General features: G+C 39.4%; 1 protein-coding gene across 6 annotated transcripts in view; it reads left to right on the forward strand.

The window, feature by feature from the left end:
* The window catches only part of fmr1 (fragile X messenger ribonucleoprotein 1), a 75,140-nt gene that overhangs the window by 18,718 nt on the left and 39,372 nt on the right, over positions 1 to 17,050 (forward strand). For all 6 annotated transcript variants that reach the window (XM_048544406.2, XM_048544407.2, XM_048544408.2 and 3 more), the window contains exons 2-7: positions 4,623 to 4,675; positions 7,350 to 7,443; positions 10,306 to 10,377; positions 11,355 to 11,503; positions 11,657 to 11,750; positions 11,854 to 11,970. In XM_048544406.2, coding sequence (XP_048400363.1) covers positions 4,623 to 4,675; positions 7,350 to 7,443; positions 10,306 to 10,377; positions 11,355 to 11,503; positions 11,657 to 11,750; positions 11,854 to 11,970 — 579 coding nt within the window. The remainder of the gene's footprint in view (positions 1 to 4,622; positions 4,676 to 7,349; positions 7,444 to 10,305; positions 10,378 to 11,354; positions 11,504 to 11,656; positions 11,751 to 11,853; positions 11,971 to 17,050) is intronic.

The raw sequence follows: 17,050 nt of genomic DNA on the forward strand, positions 1-17,050 counted from the left end.
GTGGCTGGAAGGCCGAGGGTAATGGACGAACTGAAGGGTATTTATATTAGGCAGGAAATTGTGTTGGATAGACTGTTGGGTCTGAAGGCTGATAAGTCCCTGGGACCTGATGGTCTGCATCCCAGGCTACTTAAGGAGTTTGCTCTAGAAATCGTGGATGCATTGGTAATCATTTTCCAATGTTCTATAGATTCAGGATCAGTTCCTGCAGATTGGAGGGTGGCTAATGTTGTCCCACTTTTCAAGAAAGGAGGGAGAGAGAAAACAGGAAATTATAGACCGGTTAGCCTGACGTCAGTGGTGGGAAAGATGCCAGAGTCAATTATAAAAGATGAACTTACGACTCATTTGGATAGCAGTAACAGGATAGGTCAGAGTCAGCATGGATTTACGAAGGAGAAATCGTGCTTGACTAATTTTCTGGAATTTTTTGAGGATGTAACTATGAAGGTGGACAAGGGAGAGCCAGTGGATGTAGTATACCTGGGACTTTCAGGAAGCCTTTGATAAAGTCCCACATAGGAGATTGGTGAGCAAAACTAGGGCACATGATATTAGAGCAAAATACTGACTTGGATTGAAAAATGGCTGGCTGACAGGAAGCAAAGAGTAGTGATAAACTTTCGGAATGGCAGGCGGTGACCAGTGGGGTACCACAAGGTTCGGTGCTGGGACCGCAGCTGTTTACAATATACATTAATGATATAGACAAAGGCATTAAAAGTAATACTAGAAAATTTGTTGATGACACAAAGCTGGGTGGCAGTGTGAAACGTGAGGAGGATGTTATGAGAATACAGGGTGACTTGGACAGGCTAAGTGAGTGGACGGATGCGTGACAGATGCAGTTTAGTGTGGATAAATGTGTGGTTATCCACTTTGGTGGCAAGAACAGGAAGGCAGATTACTATCTCAATGGAGTCAAGTTAGGTAAAGGGGAAGTACAACGAGATCTAGGTGTTCATGTACATCAGTCAATAAAAGCAAGCATGCAGGTACAGCAGGCAGTGAAGAAAGCTAATGGCATGCTGGCCTTCATAACAAGGGGAGTTGAGTATAGGAGCAAAGAGGTCCTTCTGCAGCTGTAGAGGGCCCTGGTGAGACCGTACTTGGAGCATTGTGTGCAGTTTTGGTCTCCAAATTTGAGGAAGGACATTCTTGCTATTGAGGGAGTGCAGCGTAGGTTCAGGAAGTCAACTCCCGGAATGGCGGGACTGTCATATAAACAAAGAAACCTGCAGCACAGGAACAGGCCCTTCGACCCTCCAAGCCTGCGCTGATCAAGATCCTCTGTCTAACCTGCCATCAATTTTCTAAGGGTCTGTGTCCATTTGCTCCCTGCCCATCCATGTACCTGTCCAAATATATCTTAAAAGACGCTAACGTGTCTGCGTCTACCACCTCCGCTGGCAACGCGTTCCAGGCGCCCACCACCCTCTGTAAAGAACTTTCCACGCATGTCTCCTTTAAACTTTCTTCCTCTCACTTTGAACTCATGACCGCTAGTAATTGAGTCCCCCACTCTGGGGGGTGAAAAAGCTTTTTGCTATCCACCCTGTCTATACCCCTCATGATTTTGTAGACCTCAATCAGGTCCCCCCTCAATCTCCATCTTTCTAATGAAAATATTCCTAATCTGTTCAACCTGTCTTCATAGCTAGCACCCTCCATACCAGGCAACATCCTGGTGAACCTCCTCTGCACCCTCTCCAAAGCATCCACATCCTTTTGGTAATGTGGTGACCAGAACTGTACACAGTACTCCAAATGAGGCTGAACCAAAGTCCTATACAACTGCAACATGACCTGCCAACTCTTGTACTCAATACCCTGCCCAATGAAGGAAAGCATGCCATATGCCTTCTTGACCACCCTATTGACCTGTGTTGTGACCTTCAGGGAACAATGGACCTGAACACCCAGATCTCTCTGTTCATCAATTTTCCCTAGGATTTTTCCATTTACTGTATAGTTCGCCCTTGAATTTGATCTTCCAAAATGCAACACCTCGCATTTGCCCGGATTGAACTCCATCTGCCATTTATCTACCCAACTCTCCAGTCTATCTATATTCTGCTGTAATTTCTGACAGTCCCCTTCACTATCAGCTACTCCACCAATCTTAGTGTCATCAGCAAACTTGCTGATCAGACCACCTACACCTTCCTCCAGATCATTTACATATATCACAAACAACAGTGGTCCCAGCACAGATCCCTGTGGAACACCACTGGTTACAGTTCTCCAATTTGAGAAACTCTCTTCTACTACTACCCCCTGTCTCCTGTTGCCCAGCCAGTTTTTTATCCATCTAACTAGCACACCCTAGACCCCATGTGACTTCACTTTCTCCATCAGCCTGCCGTGGGGAACCTTATCAAACGCCTTACTGAAGTCCATATATATGACATCTACAGCCTTTCCCTCATCAATCAACTTTGTCACGTCCTCAAAGAATATGTTGAAAGATTGGAGTGACTGGGCTTTATAACACTTGAGTTTAGAAGGATGAGAGGGGATCTGATTGAGATATATAAGATTATTAAGGGATTGGACACTCTGGAGGCAGGAAGCATGTTTCCGCTGATGGGAGAGTCCAGAACCAGAGGACACAGTTTAAAAATAAGGAGTAGGCCATTTAGAACAGAGTTGAGGAGAAACTTCTTCATCCAGAGAGTGGTGGATATATGGAATGCTCTGCCCCAGAAGGCAGTGGAGGCCAACTCTCTGATACTTTCAAGAAAGAGTTGGATAGAGCTCTTAAAGATAGTGGAATTAAGGGTTATGGGGATAAGGCAGGAACAGGATACTGATTCTGGATGATCAGCCATGATCATAATGAATGGTGGTGCTGGCTCAAAAGGCCAAATGGCCTACCCCAGCACCTATTGTCTATTGTCATACTGTCTATTGTTAGTGCCGCACAAGTATTAGGGAATGTTTGCCTCAAATGAGAAGATTAAGTCATTCTGTCTTGACAATCATTGGCATTACCGTCTCTGAATCTCCTGTTTTACCATCTTGATGATTTCTAAAAATAAACTGATCTTATAAGTTTCACTATAAAAGTGTGTTGGAAATCTGAAATTCTGAGGCAAATTACTCACCTTATAACTCCTCAAAATTTATCACCATCTGCAAGACACAAAGCACCAGTAATGAAATAATCTTTATCTACTTGGATAAGTAAGTAACTTGGGTGCCATGGTGACTCACTGGTGAACACTGCAGCCTCACAGCTCCACGGACCTGGTTCACTTCCACCCTAGAGTGACTGTGTGGAACTTGCCCATTCTCCACATGTCTGTGTGGATTTCCTCCCCATCCAAAGATGTGCAGATTAGATAGATTAGCCACGTTAATTTGCCCATAGTGCCCAGAGACATGTAGGTCAGGTGGATTAGCCATGAAAAATGCAAGATTACAGGGATTGGCAAGGGAGAGTGGGTCTGAGGGGAATGCCGATCAGAGTCAGTGTGGTCTCGACGAGCCGAACGCCTGTTTTCACACTTTAGAGATTCTATTATTCTATGATGTGCATTCCAGCAACACTGGAAAAATTCCACACCGTCCAGGATGAAGCAGGCTGCTTGATTAGCATCACACCTGTCATCTTAAATATTCATGTGTTTTCTGTACCACTTCAATTGACAATGGTAGTAAACACATGAAAACACCACCATTTCCAAGTATCTCACTCTAAGCCACGCATCTTCCTGATTTAGAAGTATTTCACTATTCCTTCATTGTCATTGAATCAAATTCAAGGAGCTCCCTAACAGCACAGTAGAAATACAAGCACCAGATGGGCTGCATGATTCAAGGTGGCAGCCTTTTGCCACCTCACAAGGGTATTTCGAGATGGCCAGTGAATGTTGACCTTGTTTCTGATGCCCATATCACATGGAAGATTTCCTTCAGGAGTACTGTTGGCTGTCCTAGTATCTACCACAGGCCCAGGCAAGCAGCTTCGTCCATCAGAACCCAGTCAGAATTCCTCCACCCGACATACCCTCAATAATTTTTTTTTTCAATGCATGGTCAATATTGAGGCATACCAATTAATCAACTGAGGGGACAAGATGGTAATCAGCAGGATTTAACTGGGTGTTATGAGTATTCACAGGTTCCTCTATCAATGATGAGAACTCATTGTACTACTCTCTCCCTTTCTTGTATCATTCCATTCTTACCTCTGTCCACTTACCAGTGGACGATCAAAGTCTATGATGTTGGTTGAACAGTATGTTTCTGAGTGTGATGAGCCATTGGAAAGCTCTATACTTTTAGCACCAGTAGAAGTTTGAGAGAAGTTCTTTCCAATGTTACCTGGGCAGGGTGTAGTTTTGTTGCAAAGGCTTGATGCCCAGTACAATGCTGTGTGCTGTATCTGGTTTTATTCTTGGTGTCCTTATTTTCTGTTATCTATGCTATTGTATAAATTTTCATCATGATTTTCTTTTATATAATCAGGGTCACATTCATTTGCAATAGCCTTTCACGTCAAAGAAAACAGTTGGAACCTGCTCAATAAACGTGATTTAAAATGTGCATCAGTCATGGTTATCCACAAACTGCACTTATTTTATCGCATACTTTTTGTTTATTTTATTTCTTTACAGGCATTTGTGAAGGATGTGCATGATGAGGCTTTAACTGTTGCTTTTGAAAACAAGTAAGTCCTTGTCTTGTATGGTATTTCCTTTGTAACATTACTGCATCTTGTTAGTTTTTGAAGGAAAGTAACGCCTTAATTGAGAGTAAAAATGAAAGTCGCATGATTTTGTTATTTTTGTTCTTTGCTCAGAGTACTAATTTTCTGATTTAAAAATTAGCTTGTATTCTTTCCCTGGAATTTTTTCCCTTATTTAAAAGAATGATCCTCTAATATCTGCTCCAAATATTAATTTTCAACTATTCGTTTACAATGCTTATCAGCGGTGTTTGAATCCAAGCCAAGCCTAACTTAATTCTTATCCAGTAACCATGCATACTTGCATTTCTAGCAGTTACCAGATAGTGTTGAGAAATTTTGCCAATTTGGTTCTGCTCTGATCTATGGATGATACAGCCATTTGCAGGAATTGTAATACTACTCTGATCAGGACACAAATTGAATTCTCCCCAACCCTACTGGGGATTTTTATGGAAACTTTTTTATGGATGAACTTGCCTTTTATACAAGTTCAGTTTTATTTGCTTGTAGATTTTCAGGGTGATCTGACTGACCTCCAACCATTTAAAACTGTTTAAGTTGGTTGTGATGTTTTATGCTCCTGGTAATAACTTTCTACAATTACTTTTAATCCTGGTAGTTTTCCTGAAGAAAATTTAAATCACTGACATTGTTTCACAATGATAGCAGTATTTTTTTTCAATTAGGTGAAGAATTTAGCTAACTGCCTTTTTAAAGTTAATAAAATTGCTTTCATTCTCAGTTGATCAAATGAAAAAGTAGGATGTCCAATCCTGATCTAATAAACGGACTCAGTGCGGGCCATGGGCTATGTTCCAGAGCACTAAGATGCATCATGAGTGGTTTGTATTTGGTCTTGAGATGTGGGTAGTCAGTGACAATGCAAAGTATTGTGGTGTACCACAAGGATCTGTTCTGGGTCCTGTTCTATTTGTGATTTTTGTAAATGATTTGGACAAAGGAGTGGAAGGATGGATCAGCAAGTTCGCAGATGATACGAAGGTGAGTCACGTTGTGGACAGTGCAATGGCTATTCTAGGTTACAAAGGGACATTGATAGAATGCAGAGCTGGGCTGAGAAGTGGCAGATGGAGTTTAACGCTGAAAAGTGTGAGGTGATTCATTCTGGAAGGGCAAACTTGAAAGCAGAATACAGAGTTAATGGAAAGATTCTTAGCAGTGTGGAGAAGCAGCGGGATCTTAGGCTTCATGTTCACAGTTCCTTGAGAGCTGCCACCCGGGTGGATAGAGTTGTTAAGAAGGCGTATGGTGTGTTAGCTTTCATTAATAGAGGGATTGAGTTCAAGAGCCGTGAAGTTATGCTCTAGCTATACAAAAGCCTGGTTTGGCCACATCTGGAGTATTGTGCCCAGTTCTGGTTGCCTCATTACAGGAAAGATGTGAAAGCATTAGAATAGGTGCAGAGGAAATTTACCAGGATGTTGCCTGGAATGGAGGGAAGGTCTTACAAGAAAGATTGAGAGAGCTAGGGCTTTTCTCTTTAGAACAACGAAGGACGAGAGGTGACTTGATAGAGGTGTACAAATTGATCAGAGGTATAGATAGAGTAAACAGCTAGAGACTTCTTCCTACGGTGGAAGAAGCTTTTGCGAGGGGACATAGTTTTCAAGTGAAAGGAGGTGGATATCGGGGAGACATCAAAAGTAGGTTCTTTACTCAAAAACTGGTAGGGGCATGGAATGAATTGTCAGAGATGGTAGTGGAGTTGGCCTCATTAGGGGCTTTTAAGCAGCTATTAGATGGTATATGGATGATAGTATAAGGTAGCGGTGGAGGCTAGATAGACCTTAGGTTTAGGGTAAAAGTTCGGCACAACATCATGGGCCGAAGGGCCTGTATTGTGCTGTACTGTTCTATGTTCTATCCCTCATTACAAGTCACCGTAATGTGTGATTCTGAGATCATCAAGGCAAAGTCTGGTGGGGTGGGATTCTTCTCTAAAGGTTTTTATGATAGCTTTCTGCTAATTTGTGACCTGGCATGAATCACTGCATTCAGTTTCTCAACTTGCTTTAGTAGAAATACAAACTCTGAAACTCTGGCTTTTTAAGTCCATTTTCATTAAGTTATTGCATTTTTTAAACATTGGTATGCCCTCTGTTCCTATTTAGTGGTCTAATTTTGCAGTGAGCTATGAGCAGAAATGCACGGGGCTACGTGGAATATCCCAGGATACTTTCATTATTTAGGGAGTGTACTAGGTCTTTGATCGGCAGTCCTAGTTGTGCTGGTGGGCCTGTGCCCAGGAAAGGTGACAACAGGCAGATGGCTGTATGGGTGGCAGAGGTGGAAGTGCAATAGTGAGTCAGGAACTCTCCGGGAGAGAGGAACTAATGCAATATAGCAATTAAATATGGGAAACACCTTCTCTAGGCAGCCAGTGCTACTTACTCTCATTGGTGCAGTCTTATTCAAAGAGGTTTTTATCAGAAAGGACAGGACTCACTTTGTTATAGGAGCAACACTGAGCTGACAAACCCTGCACTTTTGAAATGTTTATTTCTGACGAGTAGATAGGCAATTTAAATCTGCTAGCTGAAATATAAATCCAAACCTCAAGTCAGTTTATTATTTCTCTTGTTGCTGAGAATAATTTGTTCTCTGAATAAACTCATTTAAATTCTGATTTCAGCTGGCAACCTGAGCGGCAGATTCCTTTCCATGATGTTCGATTTCCACCACCAGCAGACTATCACAAAGACATTAACGAAGGTGATGATGTTGAGGTATGTGAATATCCATGAAGGTATTGCATTACAGCACCTTAAACTTTCTATAAGTTAGTGAAGGGTTCACCCATGAAGTTAAACTAATTGTACAAATGTTTGACACTTTAAATTTAACATGGGTGTTATTTAATTTGAATCTTCTGAAAAACCATATGTTACAATTATGTGACACAGCCTTAATTTTTAGTAAAAACCAAAAGAACTGTGGATGCAGTAAATCAGAAACAGAAGTTGCTGGAAAATCTCAGCAGGTCTGGCAGCATCTGTAAAAAATCAGTTAACGTTTCGGGACCAGTGACTCTTCCACAGAACTCAGGAAGGGTCACCAGATCTGACCCTTCCTGAGTTCTGAGGAAGAGTCACTGGTCCCGAAACGTTAACTCTGATTTCTTTTCACAGATGCTGCCAGACCTGCTGAACTATTCCAGCAACTTCTGTTTTCATTCTTAATTTTCAGTATTCTGATCTGTACATCTAAAGCCAAAATATATGAATAATTAATGAGAGAAGATCCCATTTATAAACTCAGTCTTCATGATGGCATTTTAGAACTAAATCAAATTTTCCCACTGCTGAATTAACTCTATTTTCCTTTCAGTTAATGTTTTACATTGTAACAGTAGCTATCAAAGTATTCCATTGGTTGCAAATCACTTTGGGAAATCCTGAGAGTCAGAAAGGTGCTACAGAAAAGAATGTCTGTCTTCCTTTTCTTGCTTTAAATATCTCTAGTTGAGAAGCCTCCTCTAGCAGAGACACAATAAACCACTGTTAAAATTTGTGTGGTTCCATGTTATTTGCTGAAATGTTCAGTGCACTTTGCACAGACTGCATTGAACATTGTAAACTGATTATCCTGAAGTGTGAGCTTTAAACTGGTATTTCCTCTTAACTAATTAGGTACTTTCTCCTTTGGCTGTGAGTATGCAAATCAGAGTACTGAAAATTATCTAAGCATACTGTCCTTCTTTCTTATTCTATCCTTTCCTTCAGTTGTTAAATATATATTGAATTTTGTCCCGATCTCAATACCATTTAGGGAGTAATAAATCAGATCTGGTTTTAATGACTTTCATCCATGGGGAAAAATGTGTGTAGGACTTCCTTACAGTTGATCCAGACGAACAAAAGTCAGTGAATCTGTTTTTAGGGGAATTGTCATCCCTTTGCATTTTTTTCTCTTCAGAGCTATCCAATTAGATGCCCTGCTTCCTTGTAAAATTTCCCTGTTTAAAATATGTGCTATTCAATCAGTTGCACGGTGTAATGGAATTTAAATTCACAGCATGAGTTGTTTTTTTAATTACCCCAACTACACTTCATTGTCCCCGTCTGCCTGATAACTCATAGGTAAAGTAATTTATTTGCAGTGAGAAAGTGACATAATCCTAAAATATGGTGTCCTTGAAATGTGTATCTAAAGAAGTTCCAGGAAGGTCCTACTGAGTAAAAGAGAAATTATGGTAGTCAGTATAACTCAGTGTCGGTGACCTCTCTGCACCTTGCTCAGGAAGAAGTGTTCTAATCCACTATAGCAAACTCCATTGGTGCTACTTAATAAGGGCAAAGGATGATTTGCAAACATCCTTTTGCAAGCATTCTGATGTAGTTGAGAAAGGAGAGCACTTGAACCAATTAAATATAATTGTCTCCTTGAAGAATGGTACCTAGTTTTGTGTGGACTTGGCATCAGTTTGTTGAAAAAGTAAACTAAGGAACCAGTGGAATTTCTCACCCTTTCTCCTTTGTGTCCCAAAAGCAGACTAATCACTGGATTAAAGTAAACTATGTGAACTAAACTTCTTGAGGTGCCTTTCAAGTGATCTCCAAAGTTGTTGAGGAATTAACTGGGACTTTTTAGTGCCTATAAACTGAATCTAAAGGTTTAGCAGTAGAAACCCAGATGTTATTTTGAGCTTGTGATGGCAATTGAGGGACAGTCAGGAAGCAGAGATGGAGACGCTAAGATTTTCAACAGTTGCATTGGACATTATCAGAAGTGCTTGCTCAACCTTTAATTAAATTCTAACCTCAGCCTTAACCATATCCCCCTCTGGCTATTTTACGCATTTCCGAACCTAATCTGCAGATCTTATATTCAGCTTACTAGTCATCCTTCTAGAATTCCAGACTTCCTAATTTTCCAGCTTTGTTCTCCTGCAAACAACCTTGACCCTCTTTTTCATGTATGCTGCATGTTAAATCCATTACTCATCATTGCTTACCTGTCCCTCGTTCCAGTTCTTTCGCTTTCTCACATGAATGTTCCTGAACAGCTTTTACTACCTGGTAACAACTTCAAGGTACTCTTTTGTTGATTACCCTCTGCCTTGTAAAAGTTAAGATTAGAGATTGATCTTGTGCCCAAAGCGAATGTAGTTGAGAGACTTGCACAGAAAAAAGGGAAAGGAAGAAATCTCACGATAAGAGGTTCGGTGCCAGTGGTCGGCAAGATAGAGGGAAAGCAAAGACTGACAAATATCAGGAGAACAAATGCTTATTTTAAGATATTTTTGTTTAATTTGGGAAATGCCTTTGGTGGAAACTATTGTAGTTTTTCTTGTAAACCAGCTTTATGACAAATAAGCCAAATGATTATATTAAGGAGTTACCCTAGTCGTAATATCACAATGCCTTTACAACAAACATATTACCAAGCGTGTACAACTTCACACCCCCATCCCCAACCTAATTGCATTAGGCTAATTTCTGTCATTTTATAGAACCCTTCTTTCAAAATGTGCCATAAATAATCTAAACTTGTATCAATGTCGAAAGGCCGTGCAGTTTTATTCTATCTTTTGCTGAATGTTCCTTAAGATGACCTCTCTAAATTAGGAATTGTACCTTTTTTCTCAGGTGTATTCTCGAGCAAATGAAAAAGAACCTTGTGGCTGGTGGTTGGCAAAAGTTAGAATGATGAAGGGTGAAGTAAGAGATTTGTTATACTTGTATTCAGGTTTCAACTTAATATTAATTTCATTGATATTTCAAAACTACAAATTACAGTTGGTTTTAAAAATGAAACCTATTTGGAATGGTAGAAAATATTTAAAGGCACTTTGCTTTTCAATTTGAGGATGTCTCATGTTTAAAAATGCATCTTTTTAAAATACATTAATTACCTTGCTTTATATTTTGAAACTTTGCTTTAACCCTGCATGTTATTTTATTTAGACTGGCGGATTTAATTCTATTAACACCATAAAACCGCAAACTGACAGCAGTTTGACGGAGGAGGGGGAATTGAAAATTGACCCTGGTGGCACCCTTCTTTGCACAAGGATATATTTTCATAATTTTTTTTTATTTTTTAGCCTTTTTTTCAAAATTAGTCCCAGACAGCACAAGAGATAGATAATGTAAGCTACTGTTGGGAATGCATGCTAGTTACTTGGTGCCTAATAGCAGTAACCATTAAATGTGCATTAAATTAATGTCTTACTATGGATTCTCTATTATAACAATAAATTTGTTGAATTGTGGCTTGTAAGTGAAAATTGCTTATTTCACAAACATTCTCATTTCTGATTTGAATTTTGTGTTGATTATTTACAAAATAGTTGTTTAAAATTATTATAGGAAATGGCTTTTCTGAAGTAAAAAGATTAACAACAGGATTGATTATGTTGGGGAATAAACTAACCCACATTGCTGCAGATGAATTTTTACGAAGCCTTCGAGGGCTTGGTGAGGTGCAGGTTAAATGGCAAATACAGTCCCAGCAGTTGTTGCAAACCTCACTTAGTTGTTGTCTGTACTAGGGTGTAACGTATTTTCCATCCACATATGCAGCTATTTTGTTCAGTTTTCTTGCGCACTTCTGACTATTCTGTTTTCGATGCATTAATGTCAAAGAAAGCACAAATTTGAAGAAATGTTTTTTAAAAAGAAAAAAAATTATTCAGTTTTATGTTATAGAATATGCCGTCTGTGATGCCACTTTCAATGAAATAGTTACAGTGGAGCGGCTACGACCTATTAACCCTAATAAACCTGCAACAAAAAGCACATTCCACAAAGTAAAACTTGATGTTCCAGATGACCTGAGGCGTGTGTAAGTAAAATTTTAATCCAATAAAAATAAATCTAAGAATTTAACAACTACCATATTAAATCTAGGCTCTGTGTTTAATAATTAAGCCTTAATCTATTTTGTAGGCTTAACTCACATTCATTATTTCCAATTGTGTATTTAAATTATTTCTAGATGTGCCAATGAATCTGCACATAAGGATTTTAAAAAGGCTGTTGGCGCTTACTGTGTGTACTTTGATTCAGAAAGTAATCAACTAATTGTTTTGGTACGTGTGAGATTTTCTTTTTTGCCTTCACAATGCATTCATTTTTTTTGATCTTCTTTGTACTGAATTTATCCTAATACTATGCTTCTTTATAAACCGCTAGTCAACCAACGAAATGACAGCAAAGCGAGCAAGCATGTTGAGTGACATGCATTTCAGAAGCATCCGGACGAAGTTGACTCTGATGTTGAGAAATGAAGAAGCCAGCAAGCAGCTGGAGGTATGCAAAGATGGAGTAGTTTTTTTTCCCAACTATTCCCTTATCTGATTATCTAATTTTGGTCAGAGGGATGTAATTCTGTAATGAAAGCTTGTTGTGAAATACTGGTAGGTAGGAAACAAAGGTCCCTCGTGGTTAGTCATGTTTTCACACCATTCTCCTTCCTCACCCCTCAAAGCTTGAATAATTATGAAAGATTTGCAGACCAGCTATCAGAAACTAATGGCTTGTTGACAGCAGTAATCAGGTTGCATTGCTGAACTGCACAATGGTAACAGTTATCCCAGCTACTGGACAGGTCAGATCCCAGTGTGAGATCTGACTTGATCTTATTTTTCTTATTGTTTACTCTCGAAGTCAATCATTGAACATATTTATGAGATGTTCCTAATGTATTTTTGGAAAAAGAACTTAAGTTCCTTTCACAAAAGAAAAAATGCAAACTGCAGCATACTAAATAAGAACTATTTCAGATGATCTTACAGATATCACATTTATCCTTTTAACCCATGTAACCATCTTGCAGATGCTCAAACCTCAGTGAAGGGTCATCCCTGCCTCCACAATAAAGCTCCTTATTCAGGTAGAACGAATGGTATCAATTTCTTTTCAGCAGATTTCTGCTTTCTCTGTTATTTTCTTCAATTAATGTCTCTTTCCAGGTACTGTCAAATAAACTGCTAACTCACTTAACATACTACTTGTGTTCCTTAAACTCTCCATTAACAACATTGTGGGATGCCTTTTGCTGTGACACCTCAACAGTCTTGATTTTCTAGAGTTCTTCTCTTAATGATTCCAAAGCTGCACATGATTTCTTTCCTGGGAGCTTTGAAACGGTTAATATTCATCTACATTAGAACCTCAGCACTCAAACAGAGTTTTGTTCATCACACCCTCCTACAGAATGTTACAACACAAAGACAGCTGAATCAAATCAGCCTCCCTACCCTTGTATTCCCAATATGGTAGAATTAAAACCTTCAAAGACCCACAAAATTGACGTCAATGTTTCCTCACCGGACTTTTAGAAGAACCACTCCCAGACTTTGCAAATGGTCAATCCTAGACACTGGGTTTGCAGCTTAAATAAAAGACAAAAACAATTTATTACCAATACATTACGATTAGCAGAATAAAATTAAACAATAAACTTATGTAATTAATGCCTATGATTTAAACCCATTTGTTTCCTGCCCAATTCTCTCAAAAAACAGACAGACAAACAAACAGTTAACAGATAAATTAAACATTAAAGCACATAACGGTATGACAGGTCGGCACAACATCTAGGGCCGAAGGGCCTGTACTGTGCTGTAATGTTCTATGTTCTATAACAAAACTGGATAGATCACTTCATTGATTTTGACAATGCATTATTCTACAGGAGTATGATCGTTTCTTGGTTGATTTTCTGAAGATTTCACTCAGTGCCGCCTTTTCAAGTCATTCTGATGACGCTTCAATGATACTTCTAACTTTGTTTCTATTTTCTGAACTTCCAGTAGCTGATAACGGGAGCTTAGTCAGAGAGCTTTCAAATATTCATGCTGTGGCATCAACAGCCAAATTCCTTTTTGAATGTCACGTTTCCCCCCAGACTTGCAGGCAGCAGCTCCTTATTAATGGCCAAACATCTGCACTTTGTCTCACACCGGTGAAAGTGGTATGTTTAGCCAATCTGTAGAATCCGTTGATCAAGAACCAACCTGTGATTAATTCCCAGGCTTAGCCTCACCAACCTTTTGTTTGTTTCATTTTTGAAAACAAGCTGCTCCTTATAGCCCAAAGGTCACTTTTCAGCTGTCAGCTCACAGGTCGCTGGACCAAACCAAGATTTATTAAAGAAAATAAAATAATGAAAACTCTCAAGGGTTCCAATGAGGAAAAAACTGAAAAGCTGTCTTCAAGAAGCAATTTAACCAGGAAATAGCACAGGAATTGAAAAAAACACCTTGCATCAGTCTTCACATCAGACGACATGAATAGTGTTACAGAAATAACAAATAATCAAGTGTCAAGGAGAAGAAATACATACAATAACCAGAGAAAAAGGAAATAATAGGCCTAAAGATTGATAAGTTGCCTGGACCTTACCAACAAATTTTTCAAGCACTGTTGTGTTCTCCTTCCCAATTTCTGGTAGGTTGATTTCGGGACTTTCATTTTTTTGATTCATTCTTATTTTGCTCTTTCTGTCACCACTATAAACAGACTTCTGTTCTAACTATTCTTCCTAACTTGGTGTTGCTTTAATATCTGAATATGATACACATGTTGATATTTCCGTTGTCTCTAAGGTTCACTGTATAATTTCCATCATTCAGTTTCTTTAAATTTGATGAAGTCCAGTAAAACTGGCTTTTAGTAGTTCTGATGAAGGGTCTAGGCCCGAAACGTCAGCTTTTATGCTCCTGAGATGCTGCTTGGCCTGCTGTGTTCATCCAGCCTCACATTTTATTATCTTGGAATCTCCAGCATCTGCAGTTCCCATTATCTCTGGCTTTTAGTAGTTCCTGGATGTAGGCAGCAGCACTAATACCTTGTCTGTCATGCAAAGTTCTGAACTTTGGCCTTTTTACCTGCATGGGTTTTCATTGTTTGTTGTGATCTTCCAATTTTTTTTTGTCCAATCTCTCGCTTCTGTTAATTTTTTTTTCAAACTGGACACAACTATTGGAAGTGTGCCCCTGAGCTTTGGTCTATAAATTAATCTTTCTAATTTTAGGAGCCCTCTTGCCTCGTGCCTATTTAATTCTTCAAAAAGTTGACTCCAGTGGACACGTTTGGGACATAGAATGAACAGAAAACGTTGTAGCACAAAAATCGGCTTTTTGCTGGCTACAATGTCATTCTAATTAATCCCATCTGCCTATACATGGTCCGTATCCCTCTATTACTTGCCTGTTCATGTGTCTGTCTAAATGCCTTTTAAATGCTGATATCGCATCTGCTTCTGCCACTTCCCTGGCAGTGTGCTTCAGGCACCCACCACCCTTTATGTTAACAAAAAACTTTCCTCTCACATTTCCTTTAGATGCCTCCCCCCTCACCTTGAGCCCAAGCTCTCTAGTATTTAACATTTCTATTTTGGGGAAAAAGAACTCCTAACAATCTACCCTAACTAACTACACCCCTCATAATTTTATATACTTCAATTAATTAGGTTGTTGCTCAACCTCCAATACTTTAATGAAAACAATCTAATTTTGTCTACACTCTCCTGATACACTGCTATCCAGGCATCATCCCAACATACTCTACATGTGGCCTAACTGAAATTTTATACAGCTGAAACATGATTTGCCACTTTTATACTCAGTGTTTCAACCAATGAAGGCAAGTATGGTATATACCACCATTACTACCTTACCCTCCTGTGTTGCCTTGTTCAATGGAGCTGTGAACTTGCACCCAAAGCCCCTCTCTATATAAGCCCTCCTAAGGGTCCTGTCATTTATTGTATCCTTTCTTCTTGCAGTCAGTTTCCCAAAATACATAACCTTTCACTTGTCTGGATTAAACTCCATCTGCCAATTCTCTGTCCAATTTTCCAACTGATCTGTATTTTGCCGTGTCCTTTCACAACCTTACTCACTACCCACACCACCTCCAACTGTCATGTTGTCCTCAAACTTACTAATCAGACTACCTACATTTTCATCCAAATTATTGATATCACAGACAAGAGGTCCCAGCACTGATGGAACAGCGCTAGTCATAGACTTCCAATCTTGTAAACAACCCTTCACAATTACCCTGTGCCTTCTATGACTGAGCTAATTTTATATCCAACTTACCAACTCACTATGGATCCCATGTAACTTAATCAGCTGGAGTATCCTATCACCTACAGGCATCCATGTGCCTGCTGCGCACCGCACTGACCCCCACACGCACACGTACGCAAACACACAGAAGCCAGTAAGCCAATTTTCTTTCCAAATGCAGGAACACCCTGTAAGTATTGTTTCCCGTAATTCCCTTACCGCTGATATAAGTTCCACCAGCCTATAATTTTCTAGATTGTTCCTGTCACCCTGAAACAAAAGAATATCGGTTGGTTATTCTCCATTCGTTTGGTACGTCTGCTACGGCTGAAGAAGATACAAAGATCTCTGTCACAGCTCCAGCAATCACCTCACCTACCTCCCTCAGTATCGTAGGACAGATCTCTGCCTTAATGTTTTTCAAGGCACCCAACACCACCACTTTCTTATTATCAACATGCCCTAGAATATCAGCATGCTCCTCCCTAATCTTGTGATCATCCACGTCCTTCTCATTGGTAAATATCGATGCAAAGTATTCAGTAAGGATCTCGCCCACTTCCTCTGGCATGATACATAAATTCCCTCTTTTGTCCTTGATCCCTGATTTTCCTGAGCATTCTGTCCCTTAGAAGTAAGTTCCAAGGAAACACTCCACCTGCATTAATACAAGTTTTCATACCCATTTCCTTTGTCCATACACCTTTTAATGAGGATTCCCTAGGCATTCCTACCACTGCTGTAGGTCTCCCATTTAACTTGGAACAGTTAGCTTCAGTACATTCTGCTTTATTACAAAGGAAGCATGTTATTTTCATGATTTCACTTATAGGTTCAAGCCTTTCTCCTATTATTTTTGCTGTGTTTGTTCCTAATTGCTAATGTCTTCTCCAACCCCACACTTTCCATTCCTCCAGTTTGCTTGTTGATTTCTATTTAACTCTTCAACTAGATCTGTCTGTGTGAGATGTCATAGGTATCTGTCAAAATTACTGCTTCTTGAATTTTTAATTCTCAACACTAATCTAATTAAGTCTTAAGGATAACCAGAATGGTATTTCTAAATTCCTCCATAGTCATAATTTCCCTCGGATTTTCAATTTTTCTCTATTTTCAGCGATGTAAACCACTGACCAAAAGCATTACTTTTTAATCTTACAGATTTTACCAGTGTCTGATTAGGTTTCTTACTTATAGTCCTAGATTTTCATCGATTCGATTCAGGCATAAGTTCATTGGCAATGACCTTGTTCTGTTATCAGCTTTATCGTCTGCAGATTTCTATTCCAAGAAACTGGTATGCACTTTTA

This window comes from Stegostoma tigrinum, chromosome 15, assembly GCF_030684315.1.
Source record: "Stegostoma tigrinum isolate sSteTig4 chromosome 15, sSteTig4.hap1, whole genome shotgun sequence".
Lineage (NCBI taxonomy): Eukaryota > Metazoa > Chordata > Chondrichthyes > Orectolobiformes > Stegostomatidae > Stegostoma > Stegostoma tigrinum.